This window comes from Danio aesculapii, chromosome 10, assembly GCF_903798145.1.
Source record: "Danio aesculapii chromosome 10, fDanAes4.1, whole genome shotgun sequence".
NCBI lineage: Eukaryota > Metazoa > Chordata > Actinopteri > Cypriniformes > Danionidae > Danio > Danio aesculapii.
In genome coordinates this window covers 13,128,292-13,152,690 of record NC_079444.1, presented here as the reverse complement: position 1 = coordinate 13,152,690, position 24,399 = coordinate 13,128,292, and the positions used below count along the sequence as shown (strand labels likewise).

At 35.8% G+C, this 24,399-nt stretch overlaps 1 protein-coding gene across 1 annotated transcript in view; it reads right to left on the bottom strand.

Annotated features, from left to right (window-relative positions):
- auh (AU RNA binding protein/enoyl-CoA hydratase) overlaps positions 1-23,156 on the bottom strand; it is a 65,247-nt gene extending 42,091 nt beyond the window's left edge. Inside the window, exons 1-6 of the mRNA XM_056466985.1 lie at positions 22,918-23,156; positions 22,434-22,501; positions 19,077-19,164; positions 16,956-17,042; positions 13,670-13,762; positions 11,972-12,028 (exon numbers count right to left, since the gene is read on the bottom strand). Of these exons, the coding sequence (XP_056322960.1) occupies positions 11,972-12,028; positions 13,670-13,762; positions 16,956-17,042; positions 19,077-19,164; positions 22,434-22,501; positions 22,918-23,137 (613 nt within the window). The 5' untranslated portion in view covers positions 23,138-23,156. The remainder of the gene's footprint in view (positions 1-11,971; positions 12,029-13,669; positions 13,763-16,955; positions 17,043-19,076; positions 19,165-22,433; positions 22,502-22,917) is intronic.
- Between the last annotated feature and the right edge of the window lie 1,243 nt (positions 23,157-24,399).

Here is a 24,399-nt window from a genome sequence, read left to right as displayed (position 1 = left end):
CAATCGTGGAATGAACTGCCAACTATTCCAGCATGTTTTATGCAGCAGATGCTTTTCCAGCCACAACCCAATATTGGAAATCACTTATACACACTCATTCACACACACTCATACACTACAGTCAATTTAGCTTATTCAATACACTATTCAATCAGCCTATATTCAATAATAAACATAACAAAAACTGCCTGCTAATGCATGGGTAAATCTTCAAAGGGAACAGTGTTACATTTTAACCTTTCACCTCATCCTGCTTGCTGTTTCACTATCTAAACAATGAAAACATAATATAAGTCAAATTTGTTTCATTTTGATATTTGATTTACACTGTCTCTTTTGCAGAATATCAGTTCTAATAACCAATAATGGCCATTATAACAGTATAACGCACATTAAATTTAAACGATAAAGGTGAGCAATCAGTCAATGTGCAGAATCAGTGTAAGTGGTTACATAAATAATATATTAGCTTTGCACTCAGCCAAAACAGTTAACTGAGAACAAGTGATTCAAAAGACATAAGAATTGTTAGATAGAGACAACAAGATGAATTCAATATCACGTTTAACAACTATAGTGAGATGAGATCACCCAGCAGATGAACTGTCTGACATGGACTATACTCTCACCTGGGGTTTATGCTTACCCGCTGAACTAGTGGCTGCAGCTCTGGGCAGAGAATGTGTGGTCACGTGATTTGCGTTTTTAGCCGTGTACTAGAATGAACAGAGAACTTTTCAGAATCGCTAAATGAAACGCTGGTGTATTTCCCGCGATTTCTCTGCGCCTCCCTTGCGTTTCTTCTCTCTGACTCTCGACTATATTGACAAATACACACAGACGACGCACGCTCACACGGAGTCCAAAATAGGAGTTTGTGATTGGGCCAGCCCAATGTCAATACCGAAAAGAGCCAATGGGCTGCAGAGTGTCACATGGACCGGCCCGGTCTGTCTGTCCGGGAAAAAAAGCATCTACTTTCAGAGAGTCACAGATCACAGCAGCGTCAATCAATAAGGCAGAAAAAAACGATAGGCTGCTAAGCCTTTATGGGCCGATCAAATCATAAGACAATGATCAGCCCGGCCCAAAAAGTACGTCGGCCCACCGGGAAAGTGCCCGGTCTGCCAGATAGCCAGTCCGCCCCTGCGTGTGAGGATTATAGTGCGGTGACAGCGGCGGCGCGCACTGCGCACACAGGGCTTCTACATGCGGGGATTGTTTACATCAGAGTGCGCATCAGTTCTGCGCAGCATATACGCAGTGTTTCTTCAAGCGGTTGATGGAAAATAAGCTAAGGCGCGTTCTAAGAATATAAATTCGGATCTATTTTTCACGGTATTTTGAAGTGCCCGCGATAACAATATCGTGCATATTCATTACCGTGATTTATCACATTACCGAATACCGGCACAAGCCTATCTGATAGTAATGATTAAAGTAAATGATCTAAATGTATTTATATGTATTTTATATTCTGGATAGGGCATAAAACTAAAACAAGTTCATTCAATTAAATATTGTCTGACCGACAAATAACTCAATTACGACAGGTATCTCAAACTGTCAACAAATTTAATTTTGAATTTCTGCGCAGCCTCTATAAGCAGACAGATACATCACTCGCGTGCAGACGTGAAGCACGGATCTAGCTGACAGAGAGACATCAAGCAAACTCTGCATCAACCTGAACTTCTTTCTGAAAGACCAATGTGGCCTTGCGTGAAAAGAAATGCATGTTTCTGAAAGGGCTTCTGCCAAAACTACAAAATCAAAACTTTTCCAAACCCTGAATCAATATCAGAATTACTTTTGCACGCTGGAGGGCAATGAAGTTATGCAGTTCAAAACAACGATCTGAAAGGTGACAAGTATTTCTTTTAGACAGGTATGTTTTAAAACTATTTTAGTCGCGCAAAGCTTATGTAGATTGTGTTCTTGTTTATGAATGGGTTTATATGCACGAAAGTGTTGTTTAGCCCCTGAAAACGTCCGGCAGAAGATTGGCTATTTTTCAGTTCATGGAGAACCTATACAGCATTGACAATATAGACAGTTAAATAGACCAAAGCATTCGTTTAGTTGTTCAAGTGAAAAAGGAGATGAAAATAAGCGATGTACGAGTATCAGCAAGCACAATTGAAAATGAAAAGCCACTCGTTGTCTTGAAAACGTAAACGTAAGTGTAGTGTAAAAGATAACACAATGTTTCTGTTTTTAACACTCCTTTTTCTTATCTAATTTCTTTTTTTGTTAATAACAAAACATAACTAATTGTGCCCTTCCGCCTAACCAGCTTTACTGAGGTGAAGTTTGATTTCTATTCACACATCCGTTCATTTTTGAACAGTGACAGCCTGTGAAACAGTTTAGGGGAAATATAATTCCTGCACCCACTGACATTTCAACAACTACGCCTGATAAAGTGCGTGTCTCCAGTAGGGCTGTGCAATTAATCGAAAATTCAGTTTTGATTTTGGCTTCTAATAACTATGAAAAAACATTAATTGAGATAAATGATTATTGCATCATACACCGCCCCGTTTCCAGTTGTAAACATTTGTTGCTCTGCAAAGCTCAGTTTCACGCAAAAGCTGTAATGAAACATTCAATATATCATTCATTGACGTACGTTCGAATCGTTCATGTTTTTAAAAGCGCGAAAGAGATCGCATGCTGTTGTGTGTGTGCTCATCCTCAGAGACGAGCAGAGCACACATTTAGATCATCTCAATGTGACTGCCGTAATGGTCAAATACAGGCAAATTTGTATTAAAAGGCGGTGTTTAGTGATTATTCATATTAACCCTCATTTATGTAATAAAGAAATGAGTTGAGAATCAAAAGACATGTGGAAACCCATACATCAGAACGGTACTGCTCTTAAAGTGACAGTGCGCAACATTCGTGCTTCTGACTGTTTTTATCATTAATCAAACAACAAAAGGAGAAACCCACTCACTGCTCTTGATGAAGGACTTTTGTAGCTATAATTTTTATTTTTTTTACAGTGAAGATGCGTAAGGTACTGTTTGTTTCATATTTATATTCTATTGTAGTTATTTCCCTTTCCTCATTTACAGGGAGGAAAATAACTGTATATATACAGTTGAAGTCAGAATTATTAGCCCTCCTGAATTATTAGCAGCCCTTTTCCCTCAATTTCTGTTTAATGGAAAGAAGATTTTTTTTCAACCCATTTCTAAACATAATAGTTTTAATAACTCTTTTCTAATAACTGACTTATTTTATCTTTGCCATGATGACAGTAAATAATATTTGACTAGATATTTTTAAGATACAAGTATGCAGATTAAAGTGCGATTCAAAGGCTTAACTAGGGTAATTAGGCAAGTCATTGTATAACAGTAGATTCTTCTGCAGACAATCAAAAATATATATTGCTTAAGGGGGCTAATAATATTGACCTTAAAATAGGTTTCAAAATATTTAAACCTGCTTTTATTCTAGCCAAAATAAAACAAATAAGACTTTCTCCAGAAGAAAAAAAATATCATAGAAAATACTGTGAAAAATTCCTTGCTCTGTTAAACATCATTTTGGAAATATAAAAAAAAAAAAAAAAAAAAAAAAAAAAAAAAAAAAAAAAAAAAATCACAGGAGGGCTAATACATTTGACTTTAACGGATAATCGTTTTGAATAATCGTGATTATGATTTTTCCCATAATCGAGCAGCCCTAGTCTCCATAAAGCTTTCTAACTGGTGAATGACATGATCTAGTGTTATATCTAATCAGTACGCGTTTATGACTTAAGGAGGTGTGGCTTTGGACAGCAGGGGAGGGATGTAAAATTTCTAAGCTATTATGCTAATGCTAGCTTTCTGGCAGATCACCTACTGCACCTTTAATATTATCTGCTTCAGTCCAACATCTACATTAGCAGAATGATGAAGATGAAACAAGGGGGGGACATATCAGCAAGACACTCTTTAGAAAGTTTGTGGAAAAAAATAAAAATCACACCTGAGCAATTCATGTGACTTCATTTAACATATGAGAGTTGTCTTTAAGTTGCTAGCACAATGTAGGGGGGTGGGGGGAGGGTATTCAACACGACATGTTTTTTTCCTAGGAATTATATTTAAGGCTTTTTTGGTGATTACTTGATGCCTCTCATATGGAGACTGAAGTCACATGAATTGCTCAGAGTGTAAAAATCTTGATGGTTCTGTGGGTCTTGTCTATCAAATCTGATCTTTATTTAGTATTTTCTATGGGCCATTCTACAGCTTGATTTTCTTTCTCTGAAAGCATTTGAGAGTTTCCCTGGTGGTGTTTTGGATCATTATCTTGTTGAAATGTACACCCTGATTTTATCTGCATCATCCTACTAATGAAGATGGACTGAAGCAGCTAAATTTTATTTATACAGAGGAAAGGCAGAGAGTTGCTGAATAACTGAGAGCTTTCAGCTGCTGTCTGGGCTTTCACTGCCTTTCTACACCTCCCTTTCTTCAGGTGTTCAATACTTATTCTTGTGTATTTCATTTTATTACACAAACTTCATTTATAAAGTAATTAGATGTGTTTTCTTTTCATACATGGATTTCACTGGTTTCTATCAACATTATCACTGGTTTTTATTAGCTTCTGGTTCATGCAGACTAAGGTAAAAGGTAAAGCTTTTCTTTAAGGTAAAGCTTTTGTATTTTAATTTCTGAAAGTGTAAATCACTCATTTGTCATGGGCATTAGCTCTTCTGTAAATCTCAAGGAATATTCAGAATTTGTTCTGAATTTTTGTTGTTGATTTATTTGTGTTCAGTTATGAGATAAATAAAAAAGCACAATAACTTCTCCATGTTTCCAATATAAGTAAATAATTTTTTTTTTCTTCGGTTTTCAGTTAGCCTTTCTGGATTTGGATGGACTTAGATATAGAAAGAGTAGAAATAGAAGTCCAACCTAGATCCACAAATGAGAGGTTTACCTCAGGTCAGTAAGGAAACTGGTTCAGGAGAAGCACGTCGCCAAATCAAAAAGACAAAAAAAAATGTCTTGTGTTGACGTCTTAGCTCTTTTCCAGGGACTCTCAGGCTGCTGAACAAACCTCTGACTGGTTGGGTGCGAGCCAGCGCTCTGGTGACCTATTTTCATCCTGAAGAGAGAAACCCTCTGGCTGCAAGTCAAGCCTTGGGTGATAACCTTACTGGCTGTCTGGACGGAGATTAAACTCAAACAAAAGCTACTTTTCAACTCAACCAGATGTAAGGGATCTAAGCAAACTGAAAAGCACTGCCACTGGTTTTGCTCTCACCCAAACAAACAATTCATCTATGACAAATCTGCATGTTGCTGGATAGTCTTGCAACATTTTAAGCTTCAAAAGTATCTGGACTCTTAAAGGAACAGTCCTTTAATTCATTTTACCACGTAAACAATAGAGTTGTACCATGTTTGAATCCACTTGGCTTATCTCTGGGTCTTAGCCTTAACCTATAGTGCACAATGTACCTACAAAAAAGCTAAGTTTAAACAGGAAAACTATCAAAACTTTTTTTTATTTGAGCAAGATGATTCAGGGATTTATGCTAAGCTAAGCTAAAAGTGCTCCTGCCAGACCTGGGGATCAGCTGAATGGATACATTATACCACAAAGTAATGACAGAACAGATCACTACCTCTTACTATACAAGCTGTGCTTACCTGAAATCTTTGCAACGATAGAGAAACTCACAACCCCCCCCAGTCGGATTCCCAGTGAGCTACTCTCTGAAAGCAAATGTAATGAGTTTGCTCATTTCTTTACTGACAAGATCAATAATATCAGAAAGGCAATCAGCTCATCCAATCAGCCAAATTGTGTCGACGTCAGACTAGCTCAACCACAACTTAAGAAATCAGACATTATGTCCGATTTCATGGCAATTAATGGCAAAATCTTAGAAGAGATCGTGCAAATTATGAAAACATCAACCTGCAGTCTTGACACGCTCCCCACATCATTCTTTAAAACGGTGTTTACCTGTTTAGAAATGGATCTTCTAAAAGTGGTAAATGCTTCACTTCTCTCGGGGATTTTTCCTAACTCACTTAAAACTGCAGTTGTTAAACCCCTCTTGAAGAAGAGCAACCTAGATAACACCATATTGAGCAATTACAGGCCCATCTCAAATCTCCCTTTCATTGGCAAAATCATTGAAAAAGTTGTTTTTAACCAGGTTAACAAGTTCTTAAACTTCAAGGGGTGTTTGGACAATTTTCAATCTGGTTTCAGACCACATCACAGTACAGAGAGCGCCCTTATAAAGATAATCAATGACATCCGCCTAAATACAGATTCAGGCAAACTAACAGTGCTGGTACTGCTTGATCTCAGTGCTGCATTTGACACTGTCGATCACAGCATACTTCTGGATAGGCTGGAAAACTGGGTTGGGCTGTCTGGGACGGTCCTCAAATGGTTCAGATCTTACCTTGAAGGGAGAGGATACTATGTCAGTATAGGTGACCATAGGTCAGGGTGGACACCCATGACATGTGGAGTCCCACAAGGCTCGATTCTGGCACCACTCCTGTTCAACCTTTATATGCTCCCTCTGAGCCAAATAATGAGAAAGAACCAAATCTCCTACCACAGCTATGCTGATGACACTCAGATCTACCTAGCCTTACTGCCTAATGACTACAGCCCCATTGACACCCTCTGCCAATGTATTGATGAAATTAACAATTGGATGTGCCAAAACTTTCTTCAGTTAAACAAAGAGAAAACTGAAGTCATTGCGTTTGGGAACAGAGATGAGGTTCTCAAGGTGAATGCGTACCTTGGCTCTAAGGGTCAAACAACAAAAAATAAGGTCAAGAATCTTGGTGTGACTCTGGAGTCAGATCTGAGTTTCAATAGTCATGTCAAAGCAGTTAGTAAATCAGCATACTATCATCTCAAAAACATTGCAAGAATTAGATGCTTTGTTTCCAGTGAAGACTTAGAGAAACTTGTTCATGCTTTTATCAGCAGCAGGGTGGATTACTGTAATGGCCTCCTCACTGGCCTTCCCAAAAAGACAGTCAGACAGTTGCAGCTCATCCAGAACGCTGCGGCCAGAATTCTGACCAGAACCAGGAAATCAGAGCACATCACACCTGTCCTCAGGTCTTTACACTGGCTCCCAGTCACATTTAGAATAGATTTTAAAGTATTATTACTGGTCTATAAATCACTAAATGGCCTAGGACCTCAATACATTATAGATATGCTCACTGAATACAAACCTAACAGATCACTCAGATCTTTAGGATCAAATAGATTAGAAATCCCAAGAGTTCAGTCAAAGCAGGGTGAATCGGCTTTCAGCTACTACGCCCCTCGCTGCTGGAATCAGCTTCCAGAAATGATCAGATGTGCTCCAACATTAGGCACATTCAAATCAAGACTGAAAACACATCTGTTTAGCTGTGCCTTTACTGAATGAGCACTGTGCTACGTCCGACAGATCGAACTACTATGTTTTTCTCTTCTTTTTAACTCTTTTATAACACATTTTATCAGCTTTTATTTTATTTTATTTTTATTCTGTTTGTTTTTATTTCTCTTATAATTGTTTCTTTTATTCCTGTTTATGTAAAGCACTTTGAATTGCCACTGTGTATGAAATGTGCTATATAAATAAACTTGCCTTGCCTTGCCTTGCCTTGAAATTAGCAGATCTGCCCTGGTAGAACCATAGTCCTGTCTACTACAGACGAATTTACAAATAAATGTTAAACTTTTTTGCACCACCTTATACTTCAGATTCATTAAAGATTCCACTAAAACAAAATAATCTACAGTACTTCAAAATCATAAAATGGGAAGAGCTAGATAAACTTATAAATATGTCTAAACCAACTACATGTATGTTAAACTCAATTCCAACAAAAATTACTGAAAGAGTTGCTACCTGTAGGAGAACCTCTTCTTAACAGTATGAACTGTTCTTTATCTCTAGGCCATGTTCCAAACCCTTTCAAGCTAGCTGTTATTAAACCTGTTATTAGGAAACCACAACTGGATCCCAGCAACTTAGCCATTTATAGGCCTATTTCAAATCTTCAGAGAAGATATGGTCATGGCCAAAACTTCTTTTTTTTTTTTTCAGGACTTAGTAAGTAAATCATTTTAAGGCTCCCCCTAAATCATTTTAGTGTTAAAACGCATAAGTTTTGCTACGGTTACATCTTCCTTCCACACTCCCCCAGAGTTTATCAGCGCCAAAAACTGAGCGTTTTTGAAAAGCTGAAGAGGACGTTTTCATTTTAAAACTCTGCTGTTCCTTGTCAGTGTGGATGTGGAAAATGGATACATCTGAAAACAGAGGCGTGACTTCAAAAAATTCGGCTATCTGATTGGGGCTTTTTCTCAATATTAAGTAGCCCACACAAAGTTCAGTCTTGCATCCTTTAAGTTCAGACTTCGCAAGTCTGATATTGAAAGCAAACTTCAGAGGACACGTCAGGTAAATCTTCAAAAGGAACAGTGTACTTTTTAACCTCATTCACATCTCCCAGGCTACATTGTTTCACTTTCTTAACAATAAAATGAAAACATGATATAGGCCTAAGGAACTGCCAATTTTCATTTTAAAATAAACTTAACAGACACCAAAAATGTTAAGGCAACATAAATATATGACTGTCATCTTCACTGTATGCATATTTATAACAAAATGCTGCCTATAACATAACGGCCACCTTTAATTTTCTTTGAAAAATACAAACCATACCCTCTCTTTTGCTGAATATCAGCTTTAATAATCAATAATGGCCATTATGAAAGTATAATGTACAATAAGCTTATGCAATATAGGAATTAAAGGCAAACAATCAGTCAGATGAGCAGAATCAGTGTACGCAGTTACATAAATGAATATATTAACTTATCTTTGCGCTTAGCCAAAATGCGTTACCTGAGAACAAGTAACAGATTCAAAAGACCAAAATGTCGTCAGAGACAAGATGAATTAAATATCACGTTTAACAACTATAGTGAGATGAAACCCAGCGGAAGATCCTTGGTGAACTGTCCGACCTGCGCTGCTCTCCTCTGGAGAGGTGCCCGCAGAGCACTCGCTGACTGTCTGGAGCTCAGACGCACGAATATTCGCAAGAGTGTGTGTGTGGTCACGTGATGTGCGTTTTCAGCAGTGTAGTGTGGACAGAGATCTGTTCAGAAATGCTAGGTGAAATGCCAGTGTGGACGCCGATCGTTTTCATTCTAAAACGCTGTTTTAAAACTAAAACTTATTAGTGTAAATGGGGCCTAAGGTATGTCTTTAAAAACTAAAAGAGTACTGCTGACAATACTAACTTTGACATCTCAATAAACATAAAAAAGAACATTGATCACACATTTACCAAATCTACAGAGACAAGACAATCAACACCAACTGGAACCATGTCTTTTTTTTAAGAAGACGTCACTTTGTACTAGCCGGTACACAATCTTCACACTGGAATTTACACAAGGATCTAATAGCCGCGACGTAGCTTCAAAGTTTCTTTTCAAACCGGAAGAATGAATTTGCTCAAAATAACACAAAAACAACCAATTTTCACTTTTTAGTGACATATATGTGTCCTAATAGTGTTTTTAACAACGTGGGACACATATATGACTGTCAACATCTCAAAAAATGTGTTTTTGTGTTTCACTATCCTTTAAGAGATAATTAACCCAAAAATGAATTTACAAACCCTCAACACATTCCTATTGCAGTTTCCTTTATCTGTTACAATGTTAGAAACTCATAACCATTGACTTTTATGGTAGTAAAAACAAATACTATAGAAGTCAGAAAGAAAGAAAGAAAGTCAAACAGGTCTGTGACAAGTTAAGGAAGAGTAAATAATAGAGTTTTCAGATTGATACCTTTAATACTGTACTTCTCCATTTCCGTTTTTAATACATTCAATAACTGAGATGCATCACTACAAGTAGCCTTTGAATAAAGCGAGAGTGTGTGTCCATGGTGACAGCAAAAACATTAATGAGTGTTGTGTTATAATGCGTTGCTGTTGAGGTCACTGTAATGAAGAAATTTCTGCAAAACACATGTACGTTGCTTTACTTGGGCTGTTATTATTCACCTTGTTCTGCAATGTGGAAGTAAGCTCTTCTCTGTGATTGTTTTAGGACTTCCGATTCATTTGCCAATGGAGGAAATGACTAAGAAAAACTAAAAACATTCAAAATACTGGCTCTACAAACAAGTGTGTTTATGACTATACATAAAAATAACAGCTTGCAACGTCAAGCAGCATAACAAGCTGTTTTTTACTGCTAAAAATCAACAGAAAGAGATGGGAAGATCCACTGAGGTTGCAATGGCTGCCCACTCTCATACAGTGCATCAAAGAATAAAACCAATCTGTGCATTTGATTTCCCTTTTTAAGTTACTGTTCATTAACACCATTTGGAATGCATGTTCACCTCTCAGGTATCAATGTTAATGTTGTGATGCTCAGAAAAACTGCATAGAGTTGCTCGTTTTATTTGTTGATGAATAATGATCATTTTGGTTATTATAATTGTGTTATGGAAATTCCATTTTGTTAATCTCTAGATGACAAGGCACTTTTAGTAAACAGATACAGTTGCCTTCAAATTGAAACTGGTGTAACCAGAGATTTGGTTCATGATATTAATTATGGATTTGCTCCTTTGCACGTAATCAAGAAGTTGCTGAGACTTTAATTTCAGTATGATAATGTACTTCCAACTGAAACTAAATATTCCCTCATAGCAAGCTAATGGTAAATTGGGCATGGTTAAGAATATTATGTCTGAATATTAAGCCGTCTAAATGACGTCAACAGAGAAGGACATGTATTATTACACATGTATTATTCCACTTCAAACACTGGCAAAATGGTCAGATTTTGATTCAAACACAGAGGGAAACGGTCAGACTTTGATTGAAGATTACCACAACAAATATTTGGTTTTCATTAAATTAACTTGCTCAGATTAATTGTTCATCCAAAAAAATAACAATGTGCTGTAGCGAAATAACGCAAATTTGGATTTCACAGACATTCTTGTTTTGGTTTTTTATTTATTCGATATTAGGTAGTGGAAGTTGACTTCCAATTCATCTACTAATGAAACATGACATTTTTTGAGTGAGTTACAAATCATTATATGAAAGTGAGACTAAAATAAAGATGTGGTGTACAAATTATAACGTTAGATTTATACATTATTGTACACATCATTTTTCACAGTATAGAAAATGTATTTTTATTCAGCTGGTTATTTTTTATTTTATTATTATTACAGGTTCTAAGTTCTGTTTGTTAAAACCAAACGTTTCCTGCAGTACTGTTTTTGTAATAAATGAAAAGCAAATTACATTTGTCTCCTCCCTTTTTGGCTGACTGTAACCCAAAACATTTTTCAATCTGTGAAATTTGTGATCCGTTACACCACTACAGCTGTGTAATATAATAATCGCTTCTAGGAATATTGACAATGTAGTTATTATAAGATGCAAAATATGCTGCAAGCCATAGTTATCTGCCTTACAACGTACACCAATACACCTATTTCTCGACATGATACAATATCCTACAAAATAACAGATAGTAAAAGTTCCATTCAAAAAGTCTTTTGTACTTCAAAGTCAATGTGTAAAAATGTATTTAAACTGTAGTCTTATAACTAAACTAGATTTATATAGTCTACAGTTCAAATACACTTTATAATCAAACTAGAAAAAACGTGATTAACCTGTGCTTCCAAAATCGTGTAGCTCTACAGTACTTCATAGACATTCAGTTGTTCAGCTGTAAATTCAATTGTTTTGTCAAGCACACAAATACTTAAGTGAATGATTTGCTGCAAGATGATAGCGTGTCATACACTAATTTATATTCGGTGTGCCATTTAGTTCAGTCCTGTGCCGTTCAACCCAAAAGACAACTGATGCCATTATAAAAACATACAAATACAAACAAAGACACTTACCAGCACCAGGGATGATGGCTAATTTAGTCTCAACAAGTCCCATCTTTGCAGAGTTAGCTGTAAAAACAAATAAAAAAAATTCCAGCATCAAAAAAAGTCAAGTGATTTTGTGATAACAAATATAGATGCCATCAGATAGCAGTTATGGACCAAAGAGGATAGCGGACAATGAACAGGCCACACAGTAAAACATTTCAAATCTTGTCTTTATAAAATCCCTCAGCCAAAGTCTGTCATCAAAGTGGTTTGGTATTATTACAACCAAGAAGAGTCTTGAGTGAGTAGCTGCGCTCTCAAAAGGCATCTTTCAGCAAATTCTATTTCACTTTTTTAATATTTGGCGCCGGTTTATCAGGAATGGACAATTTTGTTCTCTTGGATGGAACTCAATGGATGGAAACAGTGCAAATGTTTAACGCGATGTTTCACTTGCGCACAAGTCTAATTTGCATCTTTGCATGGAAATATTTATATATTTTAATATATTTTAATCTTTATATAGTTGATATTTTAAAGAATGCTGGTTGCTGGGACCCATCGACTGCCATAGTAGTTAAAAAATATACTATGGAAGTCAAAGGGTGCCAGCTACACTGTAAAAAAAATGCTGGTTGCCTTAAATGTTTAAGCTGAATCAAATAAATCTCATTTGAATTCATATTATATTAAAATAGCTTGCTTAATTTATAAATTAAGTTAGAACATGATTAACTTAGTTTAATGAGTTACAATTCACTAAAAATGTGTTTTCATGACTTATTGATCATATAATTTTTTTTAAGTGTACCAGCATTTTTCAAAATATCTTCTTTTGTGTTCAACAGAAAAAATAAACTTAAAAAAGTCTAAAACCACATGAAGGTTATTTATATTTTTAGAAGAACTCTTTAAATATTGTTATATGCATTTCTCACATTAGTCAGAATATTGATCCTCAAAATCCGGTTAGCTCTAAAAGAAAAAGGTTTGAGGCACTCTATAATCTCGACATATTTTTTCAGCTTTGAGTCACTGCAATTACACCCTTACAGACACATGAAAAGAAGGTGCCTTGTGTGAAAACATATGGTGTGAATTCTAAGCATTGCTGGAGACCTGTTATAGCATCATGCACAGATTTCCTCATCTAAATCTGGGTGTGTGAAGAAAACGCATGAAAGAAGACATCTGCTAACTGACAGAAATGTTAATTCACTCAAGAGATGCTCAGATAAGAGACACGTTCCATTGAGTGAACCAAGACTAATTCATTAAACCGTTTAATCATTTTGGGTTGTTGATCCCACATTAGATTTCCACTACAGCGATGTAGTTTAATCCTGGAGTCTCTCATCACTCTTTCATTTTCTTTTCGGCTTAGTCACTTTATTAATCAGGGGTCGCCACAGCGGAATGAACCGCCAACTTATCCAACATATGTTTTATGCAACAGATGCCCTTCCAGCCGCAACCCATCACTGGGAAACACCCATACACACTCTTCACACCACATACTACGGTCAATTTAGTTTATTCAATTCACCTATACCGCATATTTTTGGCATTGTGAGGGAAACTGGAGCACTCAGAGGGAACCCACGCCAACATGAGGAGACATCTGACCCAGCCGAGGCTCGAACCAACGACCACTGTGCCACAACGCTACTTTAGTATTTCACTATTGATGAGCTCATAAGCAAATCATAAGCAATGTTTTACCTGCTACTCTGATGTCACATGCAAGAGCCATTTCAAGACCCCCTCCAAGAGCCGCTCCATCAATGGCTGCAATTGTTGGCATTGGAAGAGCACCTAAAAACATTGCAGCAAAACTGTTAGAAAACTGTATCAACCATTGAATGAAAATGTTTCATATTTCCATAAAGGTTTTATTTGCGGTTGACAGATCTGCTTCTTTAAAGAGCCCCTATTATGGGTTTTGAAAATGAGCTGCCATGCAGTGTGTAACACAGTTCTAAGTAAATGAAAACATCCAGCTGAGGTTTAAATCTGAAAGTCCACTTTGTTTAAATCTTTTGATTCTTTGTTTATTTGACTCAGAGTCAAATAAACGAATCGAGTTGAGTTTGGATCTTTTGTTTGATCGCATCAACGTTGATATGATACATGTTTTGCGTTTAAATGTGTTCAAATATGTGTTTGTGTATTATAAGTTGTAATCACCCCGTGCGGCTTGTAATCAAGTATCGATTATAGATCAGTGCTTGTACTGTATCTCTCAGGTTAAATCTGTATGAGGCTGTTCACATATCGCGTCCAAAACCACGTTAAAAACGTGGCGTGTGCTTCTACTTTTACCGATTTAAATGCGTTTCTGAACTGGCGATCCTCTGCTGTTTGTCTTTGGCCACCATCAGCTATTGCTAAAACGCGGCTATTTTCAAAATAGCTTAACTTTTGCCACTGTGTGGATTAATACTGAATGTGTGTCGTTGTTATTACTTGGGGGTTAGGTTTAAGGGTAGAGTAATATGCTGGTGTTTAACTGCATTGCTTAATTGCATTCCTGCAGTGGGCTCTGTTGTTACTGTAGCCGTGGTGTTCTCTCTGTCTCGTGCTGAACGCAGTCGACCAATCGCAATAGACTGAGTCATCGATCCAATCAGCACAGATTAGCTTCGCGCTAAGGAGGGGTTTGGGAACAAATTAATCGCTGAATGATTCATATGGGAGTCGTTGGGATAATTTGGTAAAAATGAATGCAGATTATAAGACAACGAAAGTGTATTTAGACCTTGCACACATATAAGCATGTTGTTGGAGAGCCCCAAAACCAAAATATGACCTTTTTTTAATGCAAAATAGGGACTCTTTAAAAAAAATCTGAGCCAGAAATCAAAAAGTAGGGTGTACAAACGATAAAAGAATATAAAGTTATGCAATAAATCATTTAAATTAACATTGGATTTAATATGCATGTGTAAAATGCTAATATTTGTTATATTCTAATAAGGTCTAATAAATTCTTCCAAAAAAAACACTAATTTATAAGTTTTTTTCCCCTAGAAAATAATAATTGGCTGAAAATAGCAAAGGTTTTAATTTTTGGTGATGGAAATTCAGGGTTTGGGCATCAAATAATGATTTCTTACATTAGTATTGTGTTGACTAAAAATACACTACCTGACAAAATCTTGTCACCTATCCAAGTTTTAGGAACAACAAATAATAACTTGACTTCTAGTTGATCATTTGGAATTAGAAATGGCTTCTATGAAAGGCAAAGGCCTCTAGGTTATGCTCATTATACCAAAATAAAATATGATCATGCCTTGATTGTTAATTCTTTAATTAGGACAGTAAGGTCTGACTTTGCTTAGACTAAAGTCTTGTCACTTAACAAAAATAATGTACAGTATAGAATATAAAGTCATGGTGCAGTAGAAAAAGAATGAATATTGTGTATGAGCTTGGAGGACTGCATCCATACATCTCTGCCATGACTGGAATAACTATAATAATAAAGTCGTCTGGAATGGCAAAGAAAGCGTTCTTGCAGGACTCCCAGAGTTCATCAAGATTCTTTGAATTTATCTTCAATGCCTCCTCCATTTTACCCCAGACATGCTCAATAATGTTTATGTCTGGTGACTGGTCTGGCCAATCCTGGAGCACTTTGACTTTCTTTGCTTTCAGGAACTTTGATGAGGAGGCTGTAGTACGAGAAGGAGCGCTATCCTGCTGAAGAATTTGCCCTCTCCTGTGGTTTGTAATGCGCAGCACAAATGTCTTGATACCTCAGGCTGTTGATGTCATCCACTCTGCAGATCTTTCCCACACCCCCATACTGAATGTAACCCCAAACTATGATTTTTCTTTCACCAAACCTGACTGATTTCTGTGAGAATCTTGGGTCCATGCAGGTTCCAGTAGGTCTTCCACAGTGTTTGTGATGATTGGGACACAGTTCAACAGATGATTCATCAGAAAAATCTACCTTCTGCCACTTTTCCAAATGATCAACTAGAAGTCAAGTTATTATTTGTTACAACTGGGATCAACAACAAGACTTTGTAAGATATTGTACATATCTAAAAGAGGATCTTTTTTTCTTATATTTTGGCCTAATGTCATTTATGCTCCGAACTTTCCCCTTCAAATTAAAAAAAAAAATGCTTTAATCGTGATAACAGATTGTAAATCCAGACAATTTAACAGAATTTCCATATGGCCTTTTAAAGGGAGAGTTTATCCAAAAATGTAAATTTTCTCAGGATTTTTTCACACTCAAGTGGTACAAATTTCTTGCATATTGAACACAAAACTGAATATTCTGAAGAATTTTAGATGAAAAAAGCAGACATTGATTCTATGGAAGTCAATAGCTGTTTTTCCCAACATTCTTCAGTATACATTCCTTTGTGTCCAACAGAAGAAACTCAAACACGTTTGAAACAAGTGAATATTGCATTAATATTTTGAGAATAAAGCACATTTCCTTTATGTGTGCTAAAGTGAACACATTGCCACTTTCTACAATGCTAGTGTACTATGTATACTATCATTAAAAAATTTACATTTTCTGCAAGTGATATTACTATTGCTCTCTATTCCTACATAATAAATTATTATTATTACTATTATACATAGTAGCAGATGGCGTGCGAGAATTATTCTGAAATCCCATTTTACATGTGTGGTCCACTCAGTCCACTTAACCAATCACATGATCTGTTGAAAGTAACCCTCTTTTATTATTTTAAAAAAAATATCTGCTTAATTTGTAGTTTATTGACGGCTTACTAACTAGCATTTAAAAAAAAACTTCTGCAATTCTGCCTGCATCTAAGTAAGTCTATCCACGTTTTTAAAATGTTTAATAAAAATACTTGGATGAAAACCTGAGCCATTGTAAGCAGTGTGTATGAAATTCTCCCAGAGCTCTAACATTGAAGTCAGCTGTTCAATAATAGCCATGATCAAATAATTCTTAAGCACAACTATTTAAGATTCTTCTCCCAGCACAATCTCAAGTTGAACTTACCGAGCTCTGATATAAGTGTCCTCGCTTTAGTGACAAATGGTCCCACTTCACTCTGTTGCATTTTTGCTCTTTCCTTTAAGTCTGCACCTGTTCGGAGAAAACATGCAATTGAGCAATTTTACTGTGCTAAAAACACTGTAAATCAGCCAGTTTTATTAGTCAGTCCATTCAGGACTTTGCAAGGATATTTATTTAAATATATTTAGTAGTGAACATCTGGATCAAAACTTGTAATAAAACTTGTACTAAAACTATTGAAAAATAATAATAACTTGTCTGAAGACAATTTCAAAAAATTTTTTGATCCACTTTAAATGTTGACTACTGTACAGTGCATCCGGAAGTATTCGTAGCGCTTTACGTTTTCTACATTTTTTTATGTTACAGCCTTATTCCAAATTGAATTAAATTCATTCATTCCTTAAAATTCTACACACAATACCACATAATGACAAAATCACATGTAAATAAGTATTCACAGCCTTTGCTCAATACTTTGTTGATGCACCTTCGGCAGCAATTACAGCCTCAAATCTTTTTGAATATGATGCCACAAGCTTAGCACACCTGTCTTTTTGAATTTTTGCCCATTCCTCTTTACAGTACCTCTCAAGTTCTATCAGGTTGGATGGGAAGCAACGGTGTACAGCCATTTTCACATCTCTCCAGAAATGCTCAATAGGATTTAGCTCTGGGCCCTGGCTGGGCCAGTCCATTGATATTTTAGCATTGTGCTTTGGGTCATTGTTCTGCTGAAAGATTAACTGTCTCCCCAGTCTGAGGTCAAGAGCAAGAAGCAGGTTTTCATTCAGGATGTCTCTGTACATTGCTGCATTCATCTTTCCCTCTATCCTGACTAGTCTTCCAGTTCCTGCTCCTAAAAAACATCCCCACAGCATGATGCTGCCACCACCATGCTTCACTGTAGGGATGGTATTAGCCTGGTGATAAACTGTGCCTGGTTTTCTCCAAATGTAATGCCTGGCGTTCACTCCAAAGAGTTCAATTTTAGTCTCATCAGAGCAGAGAATTTGTTTCTTATGGTCTGAGAGTCCTTCAGATGTCTTTGAGAGCCAGAGTGGCTTCCGTCTGGCCACTCTACCATACAGGCCTGATTGGTGGATTGCTGCACAGATGGTTGTCCTTCTGTAAGGTTCTCCTCTCTTCACAAAAGAACGCTGGAGTTCAGACAGAGTGACCATCGGGTTATTGATCACCTCCCTGACTAAGGCCCTTCTCCCCATGATCACTCAGCTTAGATGGCTGGCAAGCTCTAGGACAGTCCTGGTGGTTCCAAACATCTTCCACCTACGGATGATGGAGGCCACTGTGCTCATTGGAACTTTCAGAGCAGCAGAGATTTTTCTGTAACCTTCCCCAGCCTTGTGCCTCAAGACAATCCTGTTTCGGAGGTCAACAAACAATTCCTTTGTCTTCATGCTTGGTTTGTGATTTGACATGCACTATCAACCCTGGGACCTTATATAGACAGGTGCATGCCTTTTCAAATCATGTCCAATCATCTGAATTTACCACAGGTGAACTCTAATTAAGCTGCTGAAACATCGCAAGAATGATCAGTGGAAACAAAATAGACCGGAGCTCAATTTAGAGCTTCACGGTAAAGGCTGAGAATACTTACGTGTTTTTTCAGGTTTTTTATTTTTAATAAGTTTGCAACAATTAAAAAAAAAAATTTCACATTGTCATTATGGGGTATTGTGTGTAGAATTTTGAGGAAATTCTGTCTTAAGGTGCTGCGAAAAGGGGCGGGATTAAATTAGATGATTAGCCATTTAAAAAAGCGAGTGATTGGTCATATTTTAAATTTCTGTACAGAGAGGTCATGCTTTGATCTTTGCTTGATCTCACGCAGTCACAAGATGCGATTTCGCACATCAGAGTGCAATGCAGCGAACTGCGCAAGTTGTTGCATGAGCTTGTGTTTCTGGTTTGCCGTATTCGCCTGTGTATGAATGGAAGTCTATATGACCGCAGCTTAACCTGTAAGTTTTAAGCAAGCCTGATGGACGCATTTATTATGATCAGGTGTGTATACTTAGGGTTAAGCTTCAACTGTGTGACTCTAAGGCTTCCTTTAACACTTCAATGGATAAATACCTGCACAGAATATTCCAGGCACCATACTGCATAAGATTACAGTACGCACTGTGTTGTCCGTCTTCATAGACTCTAAGGCTTCAGACATCTAGCAAAAACAAAAGATTAAAATTAAAAAGTGCCACATTGCAGGGGTTCAACTATTTTTTCGATATTCAATCAAATTCGGCAAAATGTATGCATTAAACATTATCATTGTTAAGATGTCACAACTCCAGACAGGTTTTCCATGATCCAATAACAATAGAGGCCAATGATAGCTTAAAATACGCCCAAAAGGAATGACATTTTTTCCTGGTCCAGTCAGAGTTAATTGCTGGATTACCACAAATAGAAAGTTTTACCATGTATTCTATGAGATTTTGTCATGCACATTAAATACAGTATACTTAAATACGTCATTTGTTCTCTTTTATTCTGTTAGCAAATCTCAATATGAATTTAACCAACACTGGCAAACTATGCACTTTCTTTTCTTAAAAAAAACAACTAAATGTGTTATTGCCAAAATTATTAAATTTAGTTTGAACATTTAGCCTTTTTTCTTTTCTTTTTCAGAATTCTTCAAAACATTTTCTTACATTTATATGGTCTTGCTGTAAAAGAATACCTTTGAATAGAACTTCTAATAGTTTTTTGCTCACTTGTAGAGGTATTTGGGTTGCCAGATATCCTTAAAGGAGGATACTGAGGATCAGTATTCATTAAAAGGATTCAGGGAAAGGGAAAACTATGTCATTTACTCAACCATTTAACAAACCTGAGTTTCTTTTTAACCATGAAACAAATTATTTAGAAAAATGCTGGACACCTGTAAACATTGACATCCATTTTATTGTTCCTACTATGAAAGTCAATGGTTAAAGGTTTCTAAAATTTTCCGTTCAAAAGAAAAAGAAAACTCAAAGATACAGAAAGGAATCACTTGAGAGTAAATGTGGGTAATATACATTTTTTTGGTGAACTATCTCTAAGAATCGACTGAGTTTTCAATTTTGTATTAGCATTTTTACAGCTGTTATGAAAGTAGCCCAAAAAATGCAAACTGCAACATCATATTTTTTTTCTGCAACGGCATTTTCAAAAATAGCCCAATTGTCCAGGAAAACCACAAAGCTGACTCCAGGTTCAAACATCTGCTCATTTCATTCAAAAATTACAATCTCAAAGTCCTATCATGCCATTAAGATATACTAGCAGTCTCGTGGCAATCCCAGACGTCAATATTTAAATGAATCATGGAAGATGGTTCATTATCCTGCCTTTTGAAATTTTGGTATGAAGACAAAGCTTAGAATCACGATCATTTTGGTTGTTTTACAGTCAACCATAGGTGTTTATTAGCACCATGCGATGTCTGGTATGGGCATCTCAGGATTTATACTAAGGCTGTCCAATGTGACTAAATTTTTCATGTGGCCAAAACAGACAGTCTATTATTTCATATTACATTTATTTTGTGTTATCACAAAATACAGTACTCAGCATAATTGAGTACACCCCATTTTGACAATGAAAATTTTTCTCCATTTCTCAGTGAATCTAGGAAATGTATTTTGGTGCATTTAAACAAAACAGATTTATTAAACAGATATATTTATTAAAATAATATTTTAGTCACCAAACATAGAGAAATTGAAAGATAATACAATTTAATTCATGAAAAATATTGCAAAAATAAATTACAACCTACAAAATTTCAACTAAACGTTTCAATTTTTTGCTTCTCTTGATTTTACCTGTTTTTAAAATTTGTATTTAATATTTTTCTACAGCATATAAATTTGGCTGTACTAGTTTTTGGATCGTTATTTTTACAAATCTAAAAATATTTGCACAAATATAATGTTGTGTAGCTTCCTATTAAAAATATGAATGTAAAAGATAAATTTGTGAGGGGTGTTCTTTTATATGCTGAGCACTGGACAATGTTTACGGTAATACTTTTTTATAATTTATATATATATATTTATATATATATATATATATATATATATATATATATATATATATATATATATAAATATATATATATAAATATATATATATAAATATATATATATATATATATATATATATATATATATATATATATATATATATATATATATAACCAGACCAATATAAGATATTAGCCTAATATTTTACCTACTTTACTAGAAATTATAAAAGACAAACATGAAATACCGTCAAATATCTCTTCTGCTTGACTTTTTTTTTTACTTTTGGCAGTTTATAATACTCTAAATATTTTTACAGTCCAAAATACAGCAATAATTGGTAATTTTCAGAAGCATTAATTAGCAAAATATGTGTTTTGTTTGGATCGGTGGCATTGTTTCATAGATATTTACCCTAGATATCGCATACGGACCTTGAGCATGCATCAATAGCGCCACCACATTTGTACAGTGCTCCCAGGACAAATGTCAACCCACTGCACTAGTCAAGACTAAAGCCAGTCTGAAGATGCTGGACTTTATCACTGTGTATGGGTGAAGTAACAAGCAAACAAAGTAAACAAAGTACAAAGGCAGAACATTTCATAGGCAAGATGTAGTTTTTTACGTTTTGTTTTTGTTATGAACTTTTGAGCAGAGACTCATTCACAAACAAACAGCTCCCTCCATTAGTATGAGAAGTTAAAGCAGGAGAGGGGGTGTATTTCAGGACACATCAAATTTAACAGGTAGGAAGGATAATACATTTCCATGCACACAAGCACATGCTCTTTGTCGGCAATGCCAGTGCGTTCACTTGTCTATCCATGTAGAAAAGTGATGTAGAGTTATAATTTTCGAAATTTAAAAAAATATTTGCACACTGACCACCGGGAAAATGCCCGATCATAGATTTATGTATATATGTGTATATATCTATGGCTCTGGATGGCCATTGCACCTTGGTCCCACATTCATTTCAAAGGAGCGCTACCCTGTACTAAAATGGTGGCTCTATTGACGCATTGTTTACATTCTGTGCCTCCAAAATGGCCGACTGATAACACATCATGAAAACATTGAATAGGTTTATTTCAAACCTTTACTGAAACATTATATCCCAATTACCTATATAGGGTATTGAGTAAATCTCAACATTTTCTTTTAAATCAGAACCACAACTTTTTTAGGTTTCAAAAAGACAAAGGTATAAGATTGTGCACTTGACCACATTCAATCGACAAAGAGCTGCGACGCCATTGAAACTTCACGTTGGCATAATCTTAAAAACCCCGTCTCAAAAGGTCTGTCTTTTAAGATTCATAAATTATTGTTATAAAACAGTTTCATGAAAGAAATTAATAGATTGGAACCTGACTGTTCTATTAAATTAAAGTCATATTGCAAAAATACTCACCATGGAAACAAGATTTTTGCTGATAGCATTTTTAGCTTCAGGCCGATTAATCCCCATAACAACAATCCCTATGAACACAAGAAGAATTATTCTACTAAAAATTATTTAAAATGAGCAAGTAAATAATAAAAAAAACTATGTAAAACACCAAAAAAAATGCAGTTAAATCATAAGAAATGCAAAACTGAAAAAGACTATGAAAGTGGCAAAATAAATATATTTATCACAAAGTATGTAAATATATATCACTAAAACTCTGTGTATGGGTAATGTTAATGAGCAGGTTTTAGATTCTGTAATAAAGCTATATTAAAGTCAAATGACTGACAGTTTTGGAGTAATGGGATATTGAATCTCTTCAATTATGGGGTAGTAAACGGGGAAGGAGCACACTGTTTTGAAGTGAGCGAGGTTACACACACACGTCACCCTCACTAATCCGATACAAAAACTCAGTGATCAGTAACTTCGTCTTGTCGTCTACCTGAATCATCACCGTCCAGGTATCTAACGATAAGGTCATCTCCAGAATTAACTTCAGAGCTGTACAGTCGCACACCTCCGCTGAACGCGCGACGCACACAAGGCAACCTTTTAGTAAGACATGTTTGCAAAACACTATCCGATCTGCAAACGCCGTTGAAAATGTTTATTTGAGAGCGAGAAAGCTGAAAAAGCGCTCTACACCTCACTACAGCCGCCATGCTGCAGCTTTCCCTGACTTTCAACTCTGAACTGCGAGTGACGTAGAGCTCGTGTCACGTGACTGGTGTCTCTGCGGCGGGATTTCTCCTCAGAAAAAGAAAAGGATTTGCTGGTCATGAACTTCATTCTATAGGTAAAATTGTATATATGTATAATTATATGTATATATTAAAAATATATGTACGCCTTTTGGCATTTAAATATTAACAGGCGCTTTTATCCAAGTCGGCTTGCTAATTAGAAATTCATATTCCAGGTTTGGTGCAAGGTATAAAAGTACACTGTAATAACATTTCCTCATTTTTGTGAACAGTAAATAAGCTTATATAAGATAAAAATACTACCCAGGCTGTTATATGTAGGTAGGGAACGCTAAACATTGTTGAGATACAATATATAGGTTCAGCATTGATATCGCATGTAATTATTTGCATTAGTCGCAGCATATGCAATGTTAAAATTGTACCGTTTGAAACTGCAATAATGATTCATTTTATTGAATTACTTTCATTTTATTGAAATACAGCGAAGACTATGCAGTAATATTTTGCATTTGGGTATTCAGTTACTGTTTACCTGAATACTGTAAAACTGCATAAAACAATAAAACATTGTGTTTTATCTATACTTGCCGATGGTAATAAAGTTGTAAATAATGCAATCTAAAATTATAGATGTTCAAGTCATCTGGGGAATTTGTATTCATATTGCAATATAAATCGCACATCAACAAAATATCGCAATGTTGGATTCTTCCGATATCGCGCAGCCCTACTGTGTGAATTACCTCTGGTTGAAAATTTACATTGTTGCATTCAATTGTATAGATTACTCGCTGTTAGAAAATTTAAATACATAATAAAAAATATATTTTATATTAAAATATATTTTTGTAGTTAAATCACGGTAACTACAAATTAGCCATGGTTTTAATATGCTAATACTTAACGATGGGGTCTAGCAAAATTTGGGTTATACACATGATAATCACAATTAGGCATGGGACTTTTTTTTGACAAGGTTTTTTTTTACATTTTTTTTAAGGTTTAGGACAACAGTATGTCTAGCAGAAAGGTATGGACAACAGTATGTCTAGCAGAAAGGTATGGACAACAGTATGTCTAGCAGAAAGGTATCCAAACTCACCTTTTCAGGTTGAAAGAAGTCAATGATTCATTTGAACTATTTAGCCCGACATGTTTACTGCTCCAATATATTTCAAAAGTTTCTCAAAAAAAAAAAAAATTGTGGTCAAAGGGGA